Genomic DNA, 21,443 nt, shown 5'->3' on the forward strand with positions numbered 1-21,443 from the left:
GTGTGTCAACTCAGCCCCATGCTTTATTCTGGGAAGGATTGTGTGATTGTCCTTCCCCACTGTGAGCACAGGCACACGTGCTGTCTGCATCTAGTGCTGCTGGAAAGCAACCTCAGTGCACCTGGCTGAGAACAGCAGGATCTGGGGCTGAACACCTGCTGCTCCATGCAGCTCTGCCAATATGGACTGAAACAAGGAGTGTTTAGGGTACTCCTTGTAGCTTTCTAGAATGTTCTCATTTTTCTCCATACTCATCTCTGCTGTGGGATTTGTTGAGGGGGAAGTCACTGTTAAATTCCTAGTCCCCAGGTGTCATTTTAATTTGATTCAAACTCTATTAATAATGGAAATAAAGGAACCAGAGTCATGGAGTCTAATAGTCAGGCCACTTGCATAAAGCAGCACCAGCTTTTTTTTACTACTTGTCTTACTAAGAAATCCCTTTTTACCTTTGGCAATGGATGCCGTGGAGGGACTTGGGACAACTGTACTTGCTGCTGTGACTGCTGAAACTGCTGAAACTTTGCTGGCAGAAAGTGACTGCAGCACTGGAGATGAACAGAAAGAAACAAAAGGGGAGGGAGGCAACAAAGAAGAAAAAAATCAAAATTCATACACTTTGACAAATTAACATTTTCAGAAGCAACACACTCCTTTTGCAGCACAAAGTTTAGGGGTGAACTCCTTGCTACAATTTCTTCTATCTCTACTTCCATGGACCATGTATGCCAACAGTGACCAAGTGCTACCCTATGTCAAAGGAGATTTTCAAACACCATCTGTCATCCTCCTCTGCCCTTTACCTTTGTTCATAGGCATGAGTATTGTCTGAACACCTCCAGAAGCTGTGTTTACACCGAGCTGTTTAAGCTGGCTGGGAACTGTCAGAACAGCCTGCTGTGGACTAGACTGATTTGAGTGGATTTTTAGCAACCCTGCAAGAAGAAGGGAAGACAAAATGTTAAATAAAACACACCAGTTAGTTTATCTCCAGCTACTTCTGTTCCTTTCTGCTTGAAGCAGGATGGCATGTAACCTAGCAGTGCCACCCTCTTAACAAGCCACAGTTGGCTGAGCTGTCAGGACGAGTTTGCACTGACACAAAGATGGCTCAGATGCTGTGGTGCTGCACAGCAGTGTGCACACTCTTACATGCTGCACAGCACTCTGAGAGTTGTACAGCAAATCTCCTCATTACCTAAGGAATCTTCAGCAAAAGTTGATGTGAGAAACCTTACAAGTGAAGCAGGCTCAGCAGAGTAAAACACTCCAGTCAAGACCAGTCCTTGTGCTGAAGGCTGTGCTAAGGCAGCGAAGTCCAGCTCTGTTGTTGTCACACAGCTGCTCTCAGGAGGTGACCCAGTGCCACTCACACCTCTGCAGCCCAGCTCAGCAGCATCCACTGCACTCAGGAGGGCACAACCAACCCTGCTCCAACTATGGGACAAGCCCAAGGCTGCTGTGCAAAGGTGTGACAAAGGACACTCCTGGACTGAGTGCTGTGGTTCTCTGTGCAACATGCACTGAACACACCCATAGGGATGGAGAATCAGGCTGGGAAGTACATTAAACTGGAGACTGAACCAAATCCCTGATTTCAGTCAAGGCCAAAGGAACAAGCAGAACATTCTGACATTAACAGCATTATCAATGGCAGCACTCAGTAACTTCAGGAGAAATCAGCCCAACTCAAAGCTGTGCCACAGTCCCACGGGTGAGGAGGGCTCATCCTCTGTCTGCCAGTTCTCTCCTCCACAAGATGGCATCTCCTTGTGATAATACCCCAAGGCACCACAGCCAGCACTCTAACACTGTGCTTTGGGCCTACGTCCATCCTTTCTACTGGCAAACTGGCTATTTTCCATGTAATTGTATTCAATCTGTAGCTAAGTTTTCTTCAGACTGTGGACATTTAACAGGCTTCTATTTTAAAACATTGACAACAATAAACTTCTTAATTTCACCATGACACTTTTAAAACTATGATTTGTGTTGACATTATTATTAGTAGTAGTAGTAGTGAAACACAGCTGCCTTCCAAGTACTAAACATGCAAGTTCTGGTGAAGATGTCTTGGATTTTTCTTGTTTTTTAAGGATGCCCAGCACTGGTCTGTTGGCCTTTCACCTCCAGGCAAGAAGGTTCACCCAGGGCTACCCATTCCTTCGTGTGGAACACACTGATGTGGCAGGGTAGGACAGCAAGGCTGTTAAAAAGGGACCTTTTCAACAAACACTACCAGCCTGGTGGGTGGGAGACACTGCTTGATGCAAATCAAGGGCAAGTCTGAAATCCTTCTCAAAAAGTTGCCTTTAAAAACACAAATGTTCAGAATTTGAACAGTTCTGAGATTTCCTTTGTTATTACATTGAAATAACTGTTTTATATCCACTGCTCCTTCTGAGATTCTTGAAGAAAGAGTTTTACACAATGAAGTCAATGCCTTGGGTTAGAGAAAAACCCCAAAACAAAATCTAGACAGCATTCTCACATGTAAATGGGAGTTTTAATCTGGAAGCTATTTAGTTTGGCTTATTTCCTCCAAAAACCCACCTGGCTGCTTTCCTTGCTAAGAGAAAAATACTGAATTGCTTCCTGCAGGGCTCTGTCAGTCTATGATGTTTATTTTCAAGCTCTGGGTAAAATATACCCATGAGAAAAGAGAAGTTTAAGTCTGAGTAGAGAGGACACAGGAAGAGCTGCTTCAAAAAGACACTGTCAGATGAGCTCAGTGTCACTTATTTTCTCTTTTCTGTATTTTTACTCTGCTTTCATTTCATAAGAAACCACTTCAAGTGAACAGAACACGCCAGCAGGTAAATTAATCTAAACAAAAATTTCCAATTTTAACTCATAACTCTCAGACCTGCCCTCCCTGACATGCAAGATGATGGAAATACAATAAAACTAAATAAGGAGAACTCCCCTCCACACAAGGCCATTCCATTTTTATTACCTCATTTTTTTAACTTGAATGTTCTGGATCCAGCCTCGTTCACTGTACTTAATGAATTTTGACTTCAAAGGCTCCAGCTCCCTCTCATCAACATCTCTCTCCTTTTCAATCCCAAGAGCAGATGCAAAGCCTCAGAGACAAATTCTGCTCATTCTCTGCATACAGTGGAGTTTCACTTTCACAAACTAATCAAGTCTGCAGTACTGCTGGTATGATAGTGACACATTCTGCTCCTGACAGGCAAAATGCATCTTCTAGTGAAAACCCGGCATGAAAACTAAATTCCTCTCCACTACCAAAGGGCAACTTCTGCTGTTATTTGTATCAGATACAGTCAATGTCCAAAAGATGCTGAATTATTAGAGATTTCCTTGGCTAAGCCAAAAGTTATGCTAGTAAGTTGTTTTAGAAAGCATGACTTTCACACACAGATACAAGTGACTAAATTCTTCCATTTACAGTGAAGACATGTACAGAACTCACACCTGGATTCTAACTTTCTCTGGGAAAGGTGTGAAAGGAGTTTAATACCTGATACTGTAGCTTTTCCTGTCACAGGTGTTGCTGCAGTCATCAAGGAAGCAACACTTACAACACTGGAGCTCACAGACTTATTCACTGCTGCTGAAGTTGGCTGGCTCTGGCTTACACAGATCTGGTGCTGCTGCCCAGGTGCCTTTGCTGCAGGAGCTCCAGCAGATGATGAACTGGAAGCTGCATTATCTGTTTGCTGCAGAGGCAAATAAGAAGCAGAGAGAAGCAAATAAAAGGCAGTAAGAGGCAGAGAGGGATAGCAAATACCTTTTCATGTCAAGGTGATTAAAAAATAAGCAGTACAAGGCAGTATAAGAGAAGTAGCAAACCCAATTTTTTATCTATCAATTGTTAGGAAGCAAGAGATTCTAGAGCTCATAGCCAAAAGCCCACAGACAATGATGGCACATGGAGAATGGAGGCTGTGGCAGCATGGCATCAGCTCTCACAGGCACTTGGGAGGCACAGATCAGGGCTTATAGTAATAAATATTAATATTTATTATTATTATTATTATTATTATTATTAATAATAATAATAATAATAATAATAATAATAATAATAATAATAATAATAATAATAATAATAATAACTAATAAACAGGCTCAGAGTGAACTCCACACTCTACACTGTGCTGCCTCCTCCCCTCTCCATGCAGCTCCCCTCCATGTGGACAGCCTGCATCACCTGGATCCGTGGCTGCAGCCACTCACAAGGGCATTCACTTGAGGAATGCAAACATTCTGTGTGTGTGCCAGAGCAGCTCCCTGCCAGGCTGCAGTGCCACAGCTGCCCTGGGTGCAGGGCAGTGCCAGCCCCTGCACACAGCCAGGGCCAGCAGGCACTGCCAGCCCCAGCAGATCAGGCACCCAGCCCTGGGCAGCTCCTGTGCCCCCAGCAGCACCCACAGACTGCTCAGAGCCCTGGTACAGGAACAGCAGCCCCAGCAGCAAGCTGAGAGCACCTCCAGGGGAGAAAAGCAGTGCAAGTCCTTCCTGGGGCTGTCATGGCAGGAATGCATTACAGAACACTGCAGTGCTGTGCCTCACCTGGGCCACCCCATTGGAGGGCAGGGCCACGGCAGGAGCAGCAGCTGTGGTGATGACACCTCCTGACACCCTCAGCACAGTGGTGCCAGGTTTGGAGAGCTGGGATGAGGCAGGCACTGATTTTATGGAGCCATCTGATATTTTCACCAGGGATGTCTGTCCAGTGGATGTAGCCTTTGAGAAAGAATGCAGCAGAAGGGAAACAGAATATTAGTTAGAGTTTTAAATTATTTAAAAACCCAAATCAAATCAGAATAACAACAACAAAACGAACAAGACAAATGCTTTTTATATTATCAAAAAATATTTTCAAAATACTTTTGCTGGAACAAAATTATCACCTCAGAAATCAACTGTGTAAATGTTGACTTTGCAAATATGTCTACCAATCTTGAATTTTGGAGAATCAATTGCAAGTACCCTTAGGGCATCTGAATTTCATAAAGACTGCTTGGTACTTTTTAAAAGAAGGATCTCTAAGAGGCACCAAACCCAAAGATTTTTAACTACATTTTTGCACCTGACTCTATTCACTTTTCCAATTCCATTTCACTAAGAAGGCCAGAGCCCACTGACAAAGCAGCAACCCCAAGCTCACACAGATTGCAAGCTGACTGCCCCTGAGAAGAGAAAGCTGGAAATGTGTAGTCTGATGAAAGTAGGCCTTTGTGGGCTCTCCTCGTCGTGGTACAGCCAGCACCACAACTGTACAAACCCCACATCAAACCAACTATGAAAGGAAATACTCTCAATAATGTGTGGCTGGGGTTCCTGTACTTTATCTGACAAAACTAGTAAGAGAGAAATACATCAGCTGCACGTTACCTGTGTAAACAGAGCTGTTTTCTGTCCAGTTATCACTTTTAGGGCTTGTCCTTGTGTGGAAGATGCTCCAACTCCCACACTGCCCTGAACAACTGATGCTGGAGTCAGCTGCTTCCCAGAGCCCTGGGGTGAAGGCTGCCCAACCAGAAAGGTGCCCTGCTCCAGAAAGGAATCAGGGAGGTCAGCACTTTGAAACACAGTTATGAGTCAACAGAAATTCCGGAGTGTCAGATAAAAGTAGGAGTAACAGATAAAAGCTTGTGGCTATAATGTAGCCACAACAACATTTCATCTTCTGAAACAAGGCACTGCTAACTACAGTGGGTGCCCCTGCACTGAGAGCTGGATGCAGCCTTCTTGCTGCAGAACACTTTGTGATGGAAGCAGAGCAGGAGAAAAGTCAAGATCCAGACACCAGAGTCCCTGGACATCACCAAACACCCCTGAAATGCCAATGTGCTTCCACTGAGCTGTGCCACTGACCTGGGGTGTCTGCTTCAGGATGTAGGATGTGTAGGTGAGGTGCTGTGACAAGTTACTGCTTGTGCTTTGGGTTCCACCTCCTCCTCCTCCTCCACTATTTGCAGAAGAACCAGACTGAAGATCTGTAACCAGAGGAGAAGCCTTGACCCTTTGGTAATCAGACAGTGCCAGCTGCTAAAGCATCCCTGTATATACAAGAATTTGAAAAGACTTGGCCAGACATTTGGTGCCACGTGTTTTGCAGTCAAGTAATGTCATTATAGAGTAAAGAAGAGTTCAGCTGTGCTGCTATGATCTCTTACAGCTCAGCCAATGCCACAAACAAGAGGAGCTGTTGGGGAGATAAAGAGGCCTGGTGGACAAGCAAAGCTCATTTCAGGCTGTTTTGAACTTTCTATAAAATGAAAATGCTGTCCAAAAAAAGAACAATCCTTTCATCACTTTTTACAGATTATGGATGTGCAGCAAAAGCTCTGGAAACACTGAATCTCACTGGTTTCTTATTTTAATTTCACTGGCTGTCAATGCAATTTTGTTAACATAATAGCAGATCATGCATACCAAGCAGTGGAAATTTGCGGTGACACTTTGATATTGCTCTGTCTCCAGAAGGAACAGCCAACAGTGACTTTTTGCAATCTCTCATCAGGAAACAAGGGTAAAAAAAATACTCATGGCTCTGTCATAAGCATCACAAGTGTCTGATCTTCCCAATGACCTTATCAAAGTTGGACTGCCCCAGCTGCAGGTATTACCCTGGAGTTCATTCATAGGCCTATTAACCAAAAAACCATTTCTGCATTGAGAGCACAGCATGAAAAGCAGTTTCACTGAGAAAAAAACCCACTTGTGAGATCTCAGCCCTAAAAAGCACCACATATGAGTTGTTGTGGACAAAGAAACCCTATCCCATTACTGATTTCCACAGCACCAGGTTGCTTTCTACCAAAAATGCCCAACATATTAATTATGCAGTGATTACATTATTTAACTCATTAGATTTCCCTGCAAGACTAACTAGCATTATTTGTGGCTCTCAGTATGGCTCCTTGGGGTATCAGCAGCAGTTTTCCTTTCCCAGAAGGGTTCTTGCTGTTGGTGGTGAGGTATAGCTTGGTGCCTGGTGGTAAGTTTGCCAAGTTTGCCAGGTTGGTGGCTGGTAACTGCAGCGTAGCCATCACTAGAAAGAGAGAATAAAAAGGAATAAACCAGCTGCTTGCAGAAAGTAGTATGCACTGAAATCTGCACAGGATGCAAGTACTCAGTGACATGCAACCAGCCCTCAGTAATCCCTGCTTAGCTGCTCCAACTGCAGATTAACTCCACCAGCAATGCACAGACACTATTGTTAATAGGTCTGGATAAAACCTTGCTGTGTGCAGTCCCACTTGTGGCTGCAGGCCAAAGCAGCACAGCTGTGGGGTCTGCAGCTTTCCTGGGACCACACAGCAGCCTGGGCTCAGCTACAGCTGCTCTGTGCACATGCACACAGGGGGCTTCTGCCCATGCTCCTGGACCTCTAAGCACTGGGGAAGATGTGGGGATGAAACAGGGACACTTTGGCTCTGGCTGGCTGGATTCATGGGAAAAGAACCATAATGCCAGGGCAAAATGTGAGACCTGGCTCTATGAAAGTCTGCAAGGTCTCCTGCACATTCCCCAGAGTACCCACCTGGTCTCCACTTCCAGAACACCGCATGTTTTAAAGCACTTTTGCTCCCTCTTCGCCCTTACAGATAATAAATGTACATTTTCTTTATTATTAATCTCAGCCTGAATTTTCCTACAGAGCTCTCTAGTCACTTCCAGGTTTTTCAATCACACACAGTTATTTGCAGCTGAATACACCATTATATACCATTATACACCATTATAGACCCATCACCAGCCATAAACAAGGTACAAAACCACTCTACCTGAGCCTTGAGATGTACTTTTCAGAGTCCCTGTGGAAGAAACTTGTGCCTTGGTTATGGTCTGCACGGGCTGAGCCACAATTGTCCCTCCACCTCCACTGACGATGGCTTTGGCTACACCTTGAGTCACAACCTGCTTGGAGCCAACAGCCTTGGCCACTGAGGAGCTGGACTTTGCCACGAGGATCTGACCCCCACTGATGGCCACTGCTTGTTTCACCGTGGACTGCAGCGTGGAACCAACGGGGACACCAACAACCTGCAACAGACAGGGATGGATGGCATGGCATGGCATGGCATGGGGCCCTGCTGGCCACAGCACCCTGGCAACCTGGCTGGCACAGCAGCCCCATCACCTCCAGACATTTCAGGACGTGCCTGGTCACGAACAGAAGCTCTTCACTCAGAACAAAATTAAATGGGCAAGAGGCCAATCCTGAGTAAAACGATAAACTGTTAAACCCAGCCAGGATCTCAGCACACCCACTGAAGATTAAGTTCATTCAAATCACAGGGCAATTCCTTTATTTCTGATTTATAAGCAATGGCTTAATTCCAGCTGAAGATAAAGCTTGCCTTGGTGAATTAAAGAGATGTAGAAATTCTGTTTCAACACATCCATGGGAACAGGTTCCCTGGGAAAACTACAGCCTCAAAGCAGAACCCACAAAGTGCTTCAATTTTATGTGTTAATGGTAACCGCAGTGGAACGTGAGTTTTTGCATACCTGCTCAAACAGGTAAGAAAGGCAGCAAAAAGAAAAAGGATGTGTTGCAAATGCAAAAAAAGTATTTACTTATGCAAATGTGAAAGTTCTGTATGTAATCTCTAGTGCCTGGCACGTCATTTGACTCTGTCCACAATGGAAAGAGGCAAGAATGGAGACAATTTCTGACACATCTGTCACCCTGTCACTGCACTGTGCCTTCTCAGAAGCTGTGTCACTCCTGGCAAAGCAGGACTGCATTGGCACGACTCCTACAGTAAAATGATCCAGTTGCCACTCAAACAGGACTGCTTTCACCTAATCCTACTCTGCTCAGCCTCCACCTCACTCCCTATTTGTGCTGTTCTCTTATGCTGCAGGCCTGCACTCGCAGGAAAGAATTCACCTTCTCTTATGGAAAGGCCTGGATGAGTTTCAGCAAGAGCAAAAAGCACCTGCACCCCACTGCTGCAATGGCTGGGACAGAAGTGGGTGAAGTCCCTGTACACAATAAAATGTAACAAACAGTGCCTGCTCAGCCTGCTCCCCTCCCAAGCACTGCAGGGAAGCAGGACAGGAGCCACTGCACCCAGAACCAGCCACCCTTGGCACTGCCACCTGGAGCGAGGCACCCCTGGGGAGGCACCAAGGGCTGCAGGAACACACAGACAGCTGCCAGCACCCCAGAGATGCCCAGGAGCCCTTACCTTGGACTGCACTGTCCCCTCAGCGCTGCTCACCACGGGTTTCTGTGGGGACAGGGCCAGCATGTGGCTGCCCTTGACGGTGACGTACTGCTGCAGCGAGGGCTGCGCCGCGCCCGCCGCCGGCACCGCCGCCTGCTGCGGCAGCTCCCCGGGCTCCTGCTTGATGATCACCTGGGCAGGGACACACAGTCACAGCACAGCAAACACCCTGATGCCTCAGCATTTCAGCTTTTATAATTTCAGATCCTGTACTGCATCAGTGCATCACTGCAAACTCCACACAGAGCTCACATTTTGTCAGACAACACAATTCCTCTGGGCCTGAGATCCGAGGACACCCCACAGCCTCAGGCACCAAAAAGTACAAACAAAAGTGAATTGGGGAAACAAACTGGGGGTAAATGACTTCATTACCTGAAGCTGTAATTGGATGATTAACCCCTGATGTGTAAATGGACCAAACTTATAATTGTCTGAAAAACTGGTGCCCATTGTCCAGCTTGGATGTAGCCCCTGAGAGGCTGTGACTGCCCAAGGTGAACCTGTTTGAGGCCTTCAATAAATCCCCACTTTATTCTCTGGATCTTGTCCAGCCTCTGCTCTAAGGAGCCACCCCAAGGCATCCCCTTCAACCACGGATGATCACTGTGGAGCAGCCTGTGTGCAGGGAAGGGCAGGCACACTGAACTCAGACATGGTGCTCACCACCACAGGGACTAACTCAGCTCCAGGTAAGGGCTGCTCCCACATTGCAGTGGGATGATGTGACAAACTGACACAGTGACAAAGCAGTCCCCATTTTAGAGGTGGTCATGGAAATTAGAGAGTCACAGCAACTGCTGGTAATGTTACAAGTACCACTCATCCTGACAAGGGACTTTTTACAAACATAAAAATGAGTTCTTCAGGCCCTACATTCCACACAGAGCCACGACACCTTAAAGTTTCAAATTCATGTTCTGAACCTGTTTTTTATTTCTATCCTGGAATGTTACAACCAATAGCTATAGACACTGTAAATGATTATAGCTCACATACAAACACATTCTCTTGTGTGTGTTTTATGTTTCCCTTACATCTATCCTCTAAGGGCAGTGACATAAAAAAGCCTCTTTAGGGTTTTTTATCCTTTTTTGATTGTTGTAGGTACTGTAACTGGTAAGAAGCATTCTTTCACCTTTTACTTGGATCACCTAACATTGACAGAAAGATTTTATATTCCATGTGGTAGTATTTAAGGAAACACAGCCAGAAGCAGCAACATCTGAGATTCACAAATCACTGTTATAATTTTTTAAGAAACTCCTGACAGATCTATTGCAGTTTACTTCTACTGCATCCCATTAAAAATAAGCTTTCAAAATACCAGCCTGAACACAACAGTTATTAAAAAAAGAAGCCCAGAAAGGACAGAAGAGGTGATAAAAGGCAAGATCCCAGGTACAGCAGAGCCCCAGGGAAAGAAAAGAAAACAAGAGACATTTTTGAGAGATGCTACAGAGCCCTGAGCAGCAAGACACATCTTCCAGTAAGAGTTTTACAGCACTGAAGTTCCATGGTTTGTGGCACAAAGGGCACTGCTGGGCTGCCTGTCCCAGCACAGAAATCAGGAAGAAAGGATACCTTTGTAAAAGCTCCCAGTCCTCCAGTGACTGACTTGGGGCTTTGCACCTTGGAATGGCTCCCAATGGGACACAGGGGTGGCATGGTGGCAAAAAGAGAATCCTCCTGCTGCAAATGAAAAGACATGGGGCAAAAATCAGTGATATGTCCAATAAAACAAATAAAACAAGTGATTGCTAATAAAGGGCAGCATGGACCATCTGGGCAGGCCAAATTACCTGTGCAAATAGGACATTTCCAAAAATCAGTCAACACTTGAGTAAAAGGAGTCTAGCTTTCTGAATATAAGACACAAGGCAGATTTGAGTTGGCAAGTTACATCTCCAGCAGCAGTAACTGTTTCTTACCATGTCATACACAGGCAAAACTATTGACTCATGTTCTCTGATCAATTTTTTAAAATAAAAGTATTTCACTTAAAATTCAAATAGCTGAGGGGCATCCTATCAATGCATACAAACACCTGTTAGGAAGGTGGAATGAAGGTCAAGCCAGACAACATTCCTTGCAAGGACAGAGTCCATGGGCACAAACTGAAATACAGGAAATGATAAGGAAAACCTTGTTGTTGTAGATGGTGACCAAACAGAGTAAGAGGTTGGTCAGAGAGGCTGGGGCCTCTTCAGCCTTGAAGATACTCAAAACCCAACTGGACACATTCCCAAGGAACCTGCTCTATTTGACCCTGCTTTAAACAGGAGTGGTTGATCTCCAGAGGTCTCTGCCAACCTCATTCATTTTGTGATTTTATACACAATCTCTGAGAAAGGAGACAGTGTAAGAAGAAACAAGTTATGGAGGAGAAAATTCTTCTCTCAGAGGAGTTCATGCTCTCCTCTAACTGCAACAATGCAGTGGCACACAACCCTTACAGACAGAACTCACCATTTGGCAGAAACAACAAACATTGAGTAAAAAAACATTTTGTCATCAGCACCTGGCACTTCTGGGTCTGAGGTCAGCAGAGAGATCAAGTGCATTTAAGGGAGTTTGTTACAATGCAATTGCTCTCTTTTACAATCAGTGTGAGCCCCAAAGCCATGGGTTTACAATCACTTGGCCCATCCTTGGATGGATCATGAGCAGAAATCAGGCCCTGCAACTCCTGGCATCCTCTGGTACTGACACACATGGCTGCAAACATCAGTTTTCCACAGGCTGGCTGTCTGCTCTGGTCAGCACACAGCTGCACAGCTGCTGGCAAATGCAACTGTGAGGACAAGGCCAGAGGCACAGTCTGTCCTCTCCACTGCAGCTGCATTTGAGACTGGCTGCAGAAACACAGCCTGAAGTCATTAAAATAAATACAGAAAACGAACACACAGTGAAGACATGAGAAGTGGTGAGTTATGCACAACCTGTATAATATCTCACTGAACTATCAGGCACACTCTTCTCTTTAAAGAAACCCTAAAATTACAGCTTTTCCACCAACCAGAAGACATAAATCAAATAACATTTCTGTTTGCAGAAGTATGACTTCTGTGGGTTTTTAAAAATATCTTCAGTTGCCCTGGAAATACAGAATTCAGCTGTTACTAAAGATGTGTGCCTACTTTAACTCATTGAAAACTTTTCAGAAAAAACTGTCCCAAATCAGTGAAAAACAAAGAAAAATGAACTATTTTCACATAGTTAAGTGAAATCCATCTAGCACACAGGTTTTTAAAATGTGACTGCCAGCTGCACCCCTGACACTGAAAATGCCCCTCCAAACGAACTGCTTCAGACCAGTCTCCTACAGCATCCCCAGCACACACACAGGAAACATCTCTGCTCCAAATGTGAAGTGATTTGCTCCCTGCAGGCTGACTGGCAAAGCCTTCTCCTCTATTAAAGTATCTCTTGCTTTAATATGAGGCTTGGAGACAGGGAGTGCTCCTGCTTCCAGAGCACACCCACCAGCTGCTTGCAGAGCCTGGCTGACGCCACTTCCCTGCCAGAAATATCACCCCAAGCACAAGATGAGGGGAAGATTCCATGTGAGACAGTTCAGCTCTGTACCTTTTGGGCTTTGCATATCAGAAGCATGAACTGTATTTATTGCTGTTTGATTACACATCCAAATGTTACTCCACTGTTTACACAAACATTTTTCTAAATCCAGACAGTTGTAAAACCACTACATGAGTTATTTTCAGGCTGCTTGGAACAGCTGCTATACAAAAATAATGAACAGAGTGAATGTTTTGAGGTAGACATCTCTGGTTTGATCATGTTCTGTGACTAACAAAGTGAAGAAGATCAAAGGCAGCTACAGAAGAGCTTTATTTGAAAGATAAAATGTTTGGGGAACTATGACCTCCATGGATCTCCTTGCAAAGAAGCAGAAGTGCCTTTCACAGGTATGCAGGCAAGCCCAGTTAGAGCAGCATGAAGTGACACAACCATCTTGTATAACCACCATGTTCTCCCTGGCTCCATCTGTTACACAGTAACCCTTCACAGGAAATGACAAGCCAAGAACCTGCCTGAAGTGCAGAATTTTTAACGTTAAAAAGTGCAATTTAATAGAAAACTGGGCTGTAAAAGGGAAGTGCACAGCTAATGAGAACATTACCTTGACAGCTGAGGTGCCAAAGCTGCTGCCATGGGTCTTTGCCACAGGAGATGCAGTTCCATGGGAGGCCTGACAGACACTGCTCAGTTTGCTGGTCGGGCTCCCTGAGAGCAGGAGACAAAGCAGATGCTGGGTGAGGGCTGGGAGCAGGGCCCCTGCACACATGAAACCTCCTCTAACAAGCACAGGGCATTGCATTTCATCTGCATTCTGCATCAGGTACACCAGCAGGAACCACCATGGGCACAAACCAGATCCAGCACCGAATTTCCACCTGAGGAACCAGCCCCAGAGAAGGTGCTCTGCACCCACTGCTCTGTGTGCTGCAAGCAGGTGGTCAGGAGCCTTCCTGTCTGGCTGAGGATGTCAGCTATAGCTGCAACCATGAAATCAGCACAGGGGCAAAGTCCTTTGCTGCCCAGGAACCCCTGAACCCACACTAGCCTTGGGCACTGGCATGGAGGAAGGCTTGGAGAGAGAAGGGAAAGAAAGGCCACAAAAGGAGTGAGACAAAGTGAGGAGTAACAAGAGCAAAGGACAGAGTGAGAAAGGTAAAGGAAGAAACAGAAACAAGGGGTAAAGGCACAGAGTCACCCATGGCAGATGCTCTTGCAAGATCATCAGACTGACAGATGTGCCACAGCATCCCCTGGCCCCAGGATGGATGAGGATCCAGTGGTAAACTCACCCTGCATTATCAGAGTGTGCACAAGAGTGCTCTCAGCAGCCCTGTGTGCTGCTCTTGGGCTGCTTTGGCAGCTTTGTTTGTTCAAGAGACACCAAAGCCACGGATTACACACATGAAAGCAAAAATCAGTGTCTCATACAGCTGTACTATAATCTACCCTTGAGTTAGAAGTAAATGAGCAGCCATTTCTGAGAGGAAGGGCTTTGGGAAGGCTGGTTTCCACAGAGCATGAAGATGTTAAATACAATCTGCAGCCTTATCAGAAGTGCCCCAGTGACTTTTTCTGTAATATACACATCATGCTCAGTCCAGCCTGGCTGCTGCTGCCAAACAGTTCCACAGACCCCGCTGCAGCCTCACCCAGGGTCTGCTGATGAGGATCTCACAGCAAAGCTGTTTGGGGAGGGGAGGGCATCAACCTTCTGCTCTGCCACTGATGTGCTCTGACTGGCGCAGGATACAGGGGAGGCACAGCAGTGCAGGGAGGGACAGGCAGCAACAGCCTCTGCCAGGTCCTTCTGTACGCCTGCACTGTGGTGGGAAACTGGAACTTGAACAGTAACTGCACTTTAACAATAACTGCAGCTTGAACAGTAACTGCAGCTTGAACAATAACTGCAGCTTGAACAGTAACTGCACTTTAACAATAACTGCAGCTTGAACAGTAACTGCACTTTAACAGTAACTGCACTTTAACAGTAACTGCAGCTTGAACAGTAACTGCACTTTAACAGTAACTGCACTTTAACAGTAACTGCAGCTTGAACAGTAACTGCACTTTAACAGTAACTGCAGCTTTAACAGTAACTGCAGCTTGAACAGTAACTGCAGCTTTAACAGTAACTGCACTTTAACAGTAACTGCAGCTTTAACAGTAACTGCACTTTAACAGTAACTGCAGCTTGAACAGTAACTGCAGCTTGAACAGTAACTGCAGCTTGAACAGTAACTGCACTTTAACAGTAACTGCACTTTAACAGTAACTGCAGCTTTAACAATAACTGCAGCTTTAACAGTAACTGCACTTTAACAGTAACTGCAGCTTGAACAGTAACTGCAGCTTTAACAGGAACTGCAGCTTGAACAATAACTGCAGCTTGAACAGTAACTGCACTTTAACAGTAACTGCACTTTAACAGTAACTGCACTTTAACAGTAACTGCAGCTTGAACAGTAACTGCAGCTTTAACAGTAACTGCAGCTTTAACAATAACTGCAGCTTTAACAGTAACTGCACTTTAACAGTAACTGCAGCTTTAACAAAAACTGCACTTTAACAATAACTGCACTTTAACAGTAACTGCAGCTTGAACAATAACTGCAGGTTTAACAATAACTCCACTTTAACAATAACTCCACTTTAACAATAAATGCACTAACACTAGGACGTCCCAACAATTTACTGCATCTGCACATCCTATCCCCCAGGTACAATCCTTTATTAGAACCCAAAGGTTACCCAAACCATGATAAAACACTGAGGCAGAGGAGACAGTCAGGCTGGAGGTGAAGAAACAGAAAATAAGAGGTAGAAATCCCCCAACTAATAAAAAAAAACCCAATTAATCAAACCCTATTGGTGAAACAGCATCAGTGTTACCAAGAAAGCCCAAAACATACTTAAAAAAATTCAGATACAGCCACACAATTCCTACCAACGAACCTACCAATTCCCTCTGTGATGAAGTTAAAATGAATATGACAGCTGTGTTCCCTCAGATAAAGGGAAGAAGCACCAGTAAAAAGAATTTTTGTGTTTTCCAAACATGCCCAGCAAATGGTTTGTGTTCCATGGATGCTGCACTCCCTCACTTGGCCCTGGCCATGCTGCTGAGATGTTGGGAAGCACACACATACACAAACAAGTGTGTTCTAAAATAGACAGCAGTGCTTGGCCATTTATCACAACAATAAATGACTTCTGAGGGACCTTTCCTGCACCTCACACAAACACTGACTCCTCTATCCATCACCTGTGTCCTGCAGTTCAGCCCTCCCTGTGACCCCAGGCTTTTGTCACCACTGAGGGAATCCAGTAAAGAGGAATCCAAACCAGCTGGATTGGACCAGGCAGAAGTTGAGAGCAGTAACAAAATCCAGCATGGCTGTTCTCCTGGTAACCAGGATTTCTGCATTTCACCACATCTGTGCCCCACACTGTGACCTAAGACTGCTCTGCCAGTCCCTGTGACCTCTCCAAGCTCTTTGTCACATCCACACCAGCACTGTCACCCAACCCCTTTGTGCAGTCTTTGTGTCTCAAGCTGTGCACCACTGTCTCCATCACTCCTTGTCACCTGAAAAGAACAGGCTCTCTTTGAGGTGTCTGTGAGTTGAGTTTAGCTTCACACTGTGCTGTTTCCTACAGGCAGCAATGCTCAAGTCTGAGATCCCCTCAGCCACACACACAAACCAGCTGTGCAAACCAACACCTTCCCCTTTCTCTGCTGAGCACTTTCCATCTGCACAAACTCAAACACTGCGGGTGCACTGATCATTCTGAAGGGAGAACAAACCTGAACAGGTGAGACTAAGCCACTGCCTTCTGAGGTCACACTACACACCTGTGCTTGTGGCTGCTGCTCCAACTTGTCCAGGCTTGTCCACAATAAGATAGGGGTTATTGAGGACTGAGCTGGCAGAGCCTTGCTTCATGTGCACCGGAGTGGACGTTGGGGTGCGAGGCAGCGGAGATGGACTAGGGGTCGATATTGGAGAACCTTAAGAAAAAGAGTCCAATGCTTCTAGCTTGTGAATGTTGTCAGAACACAGAAACATGGCAATTGTAGTACTTTGGAAAATGGATTAGAAAAGGAGAGGTTTTTTGAGGATGTATTTCTCAGCCTGAGTGAGGCCACAGGACTTGGAGAAGAGAAGACAGAGGAAAGGAGAAGGCACACAAAGCACTATGGCTCATGGCCACCCTGGACATGCTCTGCCTACCAGCACAAGCAGGGCTCACAGGGAACCTGAGAAGCTATCTGCTCCACCCCTGAACCCTGAGGGATATTACCTACATCATTCTCACTGCCAAGACAGTGCACACAAGGAGATGGAGAAACAGAGCTGAGCTGTGTTGCCCTTGTGCAGCCCCGGGTACAGGCATTGAAGGGAGGGAACCAAAGAGTTCCCCTAAAAAGGCTGTGTGGAACAGCCCCAGGCAGCACCCTGGTCCCTCACTGCCCTGGTCCCTCCACTGCTCTCACTATAGCAGGAACCCTGGAAATCAATCTGTAAAATGGGCAGCCAGGAGACAGAGAAACTAGAGAAGAAAAAAGCTGCATGAAGAGGTAAACAAGAAATTCAGAGAACAGGACTGGCAAGGAAGTGATCAGAGAAAAGAGACAGCAGCAAACACCAAGCTTCTCCTGTCTTTTAATCCACTTTCTTGACAGTTATTGACAGTTAGAACATAAATGGTCATCAAATAAAATCCTTGAGTCTTATAAACTGTTTTGAAATCTCAAAGGGATAACCCTTCTCAGCAGACAGCAGAACTTTAGAAAAATGTTTAGCAGGGAAACATTCAAATAGCAAAGACCAACAAAGAATAGTTCAAGGACTTGAGAAAAGATAGGATGGCCCCCTAATTCCTGCTTTCTAGGAAGCTTTGGGAAAAGATCAAGAGAAGAGCTTATAAAGAAAGAAAAAAGCACTTGGCATAGGTTCAAGTGTAAATCAACCTGAGTAAAGTTTTAAGATGTCAAGGAACAATACTGACATTTAATTTAAAAAAACACAAAACCAAAACAAAACAACAAATCAGACACACTTTAAGAACATCATTTGGGAGCAGATCACCAGAAATCACAGGTACTGATGACTGGTGCTTCATCCTCTCTAGCCTGAACACCAGAAAATGAAGAGCTGCAACAAGTCACCTTGCAGCTTCCCAGCATGTGCCATGGTGAGCTGTACATGAACACTTTCTGATGTAAATCATCATCCAGTGACTGGCATCACACCCAGGCAGGGAAGGGACCACAGGTGAAATGAGCAAGCAGCACTGTGGCCTTGTTTGGTTCAGAAGGTGTCACACGGCCCACTGCAGCCAGCTGGCAATTTAATCCAACACAAGGTGGACTTTTGGAAGACAAAGATCAAAGCTGCTCCATCTGATGCAATATGGCAAGCACAAGAGGGTCTGTTTGAGTCTACAAGGTTAAAACTAATTATTTGCCCAGTAATCAAGAAAAAAATTCTTCTTCATTCATCCCAGCTGTATGAAAGCATTGGGGAGAAGAATGGACTCTTCCCACATACAAAATATTCCACATGGAAGATGTGGTTTTGCCTGGCCCTTTCTGTGGGTAGCAGTCCATTCCAAGACTACTTATTCCATACTTAAAAGCATTCAAGAACAGGGAGAGAACAGCTCTCATCCTGCTTTTCATCTCCTGTGAACCATTTCACACTTGTATTTTTTTTCATTGAACATTAAGAAGTATGCTTAGCTCCTTATTCTAGAGTTTCCTCCTGTCTGATGCTCAAAGCCTGGCAGAAAACCAAGGGAAGGACACAGAACAAGTCCAACTTGTTCACTCCCTTGTTTTCCAGGGGGAGGCACTGGGTAAGTAAACTAACATTCACCTGATACAATCTTGCAACTCATGGTGATAGGCTGGAAGGATTTTCCTGGTGACTCTGCAGGGCTTGGACTCTGACCTTGAGGCACTATTTTACAGCTAGCTGCAATGGGTTGAAAGGCTGAATTTCCATGAGAGCCAAAGGCAACTTTCTGTGTGGCTAACTTGGTGGGAGTCCGTTCTATGGCGGATGGCAGGGAGTAAAAGGCGGCATGTCTTTCGGTTTCAGCACTCCCAGAGAATCCTGATCAAAACAGGGAAAAGAACAGAAATACTGCTTAGGCTGACACATCTGACTCCTCACTGTGCTCCTCTACACAAGCACAACTCAGCTATGACAAACATGTTCTTGAAGGAAGGAAGGAAAAAGCAGCTGGTGGGAAGCATTGAACAGGGAGAGAGTGAGGGAGGGGATGCTCCTGCACAGGATCTGCTGGACAAGAAGAATAAAATGATGCCATGCACAGCCTGCCCAGATGTGGCAGCTGATCAGCCACTTCCTTGGAATGCCCTTCCACTGCCCAAAAGCTGCTGCTAGTCCCAAGTGTCCTTGGACAGGGCTCTGCAGGACCAAGGCTGGATCTCCTTTGCAGAGAATCTCGCAGTGCAGTTTTTGGAGTAATAGCTCAAGGAAACCAGAGACTGCCTTTTGAGCTGGGCTATGGAATCCACTTTATCTGGTGTTCAAGGAGATCAATTAACCTGGAGCTGCTGGGAGAAGCCACTGCCTGTCAGTGTAAAAAGGAGGCAGGATTACTTCCTTCCTGCTCACCTAAAGATGCTACAAATCTTCCTGTTTGAATAAAAAACATGTGTGCTTAAAATGTGGTTGTGTTTGTCCTTTTTTGGCCACAAGAACAGACCACATTTAAACAGCAGACACCCTTCTTGCTGAGCCTGAACACCCCAGTGGCACCACAGAGTCTATCAGGAAGTACAACCATGCATGGCACCAGCTTACAGCCACTCCTTCAGCACAGCAATGTGGGAATGGATCAAGAAAGGCATCAGCCCATGCAGCATCTGACATTATTTGAAATGTAGCTATAAATATATACCCTCTGGCTGTGTCCAGAAGGTTTCTCACACCACAGTGTAACACACACCCCATATCTCAGGCCAGTTGACCAAGTGTTCAGAAAACAAAGCCAAATGCCACCAGAGGCACAGCTCTTCCTGTGTGACACAAACTACAAATCCCACAGAGTATCCATGGGACCAGCACTGCCTGTTCCAGGCAATCCATGTGATCCTAAGGCCTCAGCTGCTGCCCCACTGAAATGGATCCTGGCTTTCCTGATCTCTCATGGGAAGGGAGAATAAAGCCCTGATGTGCAGAGATGCCATTGTCCCTCAGACAAACACACACAACTTTTCAGTCTCTATTCTCCACAGTGCAGTAATTACACATACCTAGGGATTTTTGTTCCCTCACAGTCAGCTCATGTTAGGCACTAACACATGTAACTAAACACACCACTAGACCAATTCCTTAAATGTATACACAGTCCCATAAACATTCAGAAACCTAAAATCCCCTCTGAAAATAGTCTGCCAAAGCCAAAACTACAAATGCTATTCAACCACCTTTTTTCCAACTGCACCTGCTTTTCCTTATTCACTATGTTTTAGCAAAACAGCCTGTTCAACAAACTTCAGATTAAAAAACCCCAAAAAAACCAAACCAAAGTCCAAAACCAAATAATCTAGAACAATTTCTGAAGCACATTTCAGAGCACATTAAGGAAAATATGATCTGGGGTGAGCAACAAGCAGGTAGCACAGGCAACCTTTAGGGCATAAGAGCAATTAAGAGGAGGAATCCAGCAGAGCCAAAGTTCCAAGAACTTGCATTTCACTGACACCACTTGCTTTACCTTTGTCCACAGAAGCATCTGGGCTGGAGTCCCTCAGCTGTTTAATAGGTGAAGAAGCTTTGACTGGTGCTGGGATACTCAGTGGCAGTGATAAAGATGTAGGAACATCAGAAAGGTCAGACTCTGAAGACTGGGAGAAGAGATATTCCTCACCAAGGGAATGCCTGTGCAGCTCCACATCCACTACCTTCCAAAAACAGGAGACACAACTACTATTAGTATTAGACACAATTTGTATTTGGTAGCTTGGCAAAGATATAAAACCCAAAACCAATTATGCTTTTTTATTTTAATGCCTAAAAACCTCTCCCTTTGTTCCCCCCAACTCTACATAACATTTCCATTCATTTCAGGGACAGTTCCCAAAGGTCCAGCAGTACCTGAGCTACAACAAAAATCTTGTAACATTGAACCCTCACAGTAAAGCAGCACATCTTGGTCCTTGGGGAAATCTGTAAACACTGGAGGGATTCTGGAGCCCAGCTCTAAGCAAGCCCTAAAGAAAGGACTGCACACCCCTGTAGGGACAGGCTCCAAACTGAAGCCTGCCTTTTCTGGTAAGGCCTTGAGAAACACACCACATGATCTACTCTTCAAAAGTGCTCTTTAATAACAGCAGACATTTCACATTAATGTTTTCTCCACAAACTGAAAAGCTGAAGTAATGCAATCTAACCATAAAAATTTCCATTCACTACAGTACAAGGGGAAAACAATATCAAGAAAACTTTAGAAATTTAGCAAACGATGGGTTATTAATTTATTTATTTCAAGAGTTCATTTTCCATTAAGTCCTAAATCTTGACAGATACAGAAACTTAGAAGTACTAAATATACTGCAAAATCTCAACAGAATAGTTGGCTGATCCCTTGAACTTAAATTCTTTATGTGTAAGCTCTGCAGCAGATCAGAATGCAAATCAGAACACTTTG

General features: G+C 45.1%; 1 protein-coding gene across 2 annotated transcripts in view; it reads right to left on the reverse strand.

The window, feature by feature from the left end:
* The window catches only part of YEATS2 (YEATS domain containing 2), a 49,192-nt gene that overhangs the window by 12,880 nt on the left and 14,869 nt on the right, over nt 1–21,443 (reverse strand). For both annotated transcript variants that reach the window (XM_059479218.1, XM_059479217.1), the window contains 14 exons: nt 20,511–20,697; nt 18,638–18,877; nt 16,612–16,767; nt 13,360–13,463; nt 10,800–10,907; nt 9,177–9,347; nt 7,764–8,022; nt 6,866–7,027; nt 5,848–5,969; nt 5,365–5,520; nt 4,540–4,713; nt 3,488–3,686; nt 804–935; nt 450–548 (listed from right to left, as the gene is read on the reverse strand). In XM_059479218.1, the coding sequence (XP_059335201.1) occupies nt 450–548; nt 804–935; nt 3,488–3,686; nt 4,540–4,713; nt 5,365–5,520; nt 5,848–5,969; nt 6,866–7,027; nt 7,764–8,022; nt 9,177–9,347; nt 10,800–10,907; nt 13,360–13,463; nt 16,612–16,767; nt 18,638–18,877; nt 20,511–20,697 (2,269 nt within the window). The remainder of the gene's footprint in view (nt 1–449; nt 549–803; nt 936–3,487; nt 3,687–4,539; nt 4,714–5,364; nt 5,521–5,847; nt 5,970–6,865; nt 7,028–7,763; nt 8,023–9,176; nt 9,348–10,799; nt 10,908–13,359; nt 13,464–16,611; nt 16,768–18,637; nt 18,878–20,510; nt 20,698–21,443) is intronic.

This window comes from Ammospiza nelsoni, chromosome 10 (assembly GCF_027579445.1).
Source record: "Ammospiza nelsoni isolate bAmmNel1 chromosome 10, bAmmNel1.pri, whole genome shotgun sequence".
NCBI lineage: Eukaryota > Metazoa > Chordata > Aves > Passeriformes > Passerellidae > Ammospiza > Ammospiza nelsoni.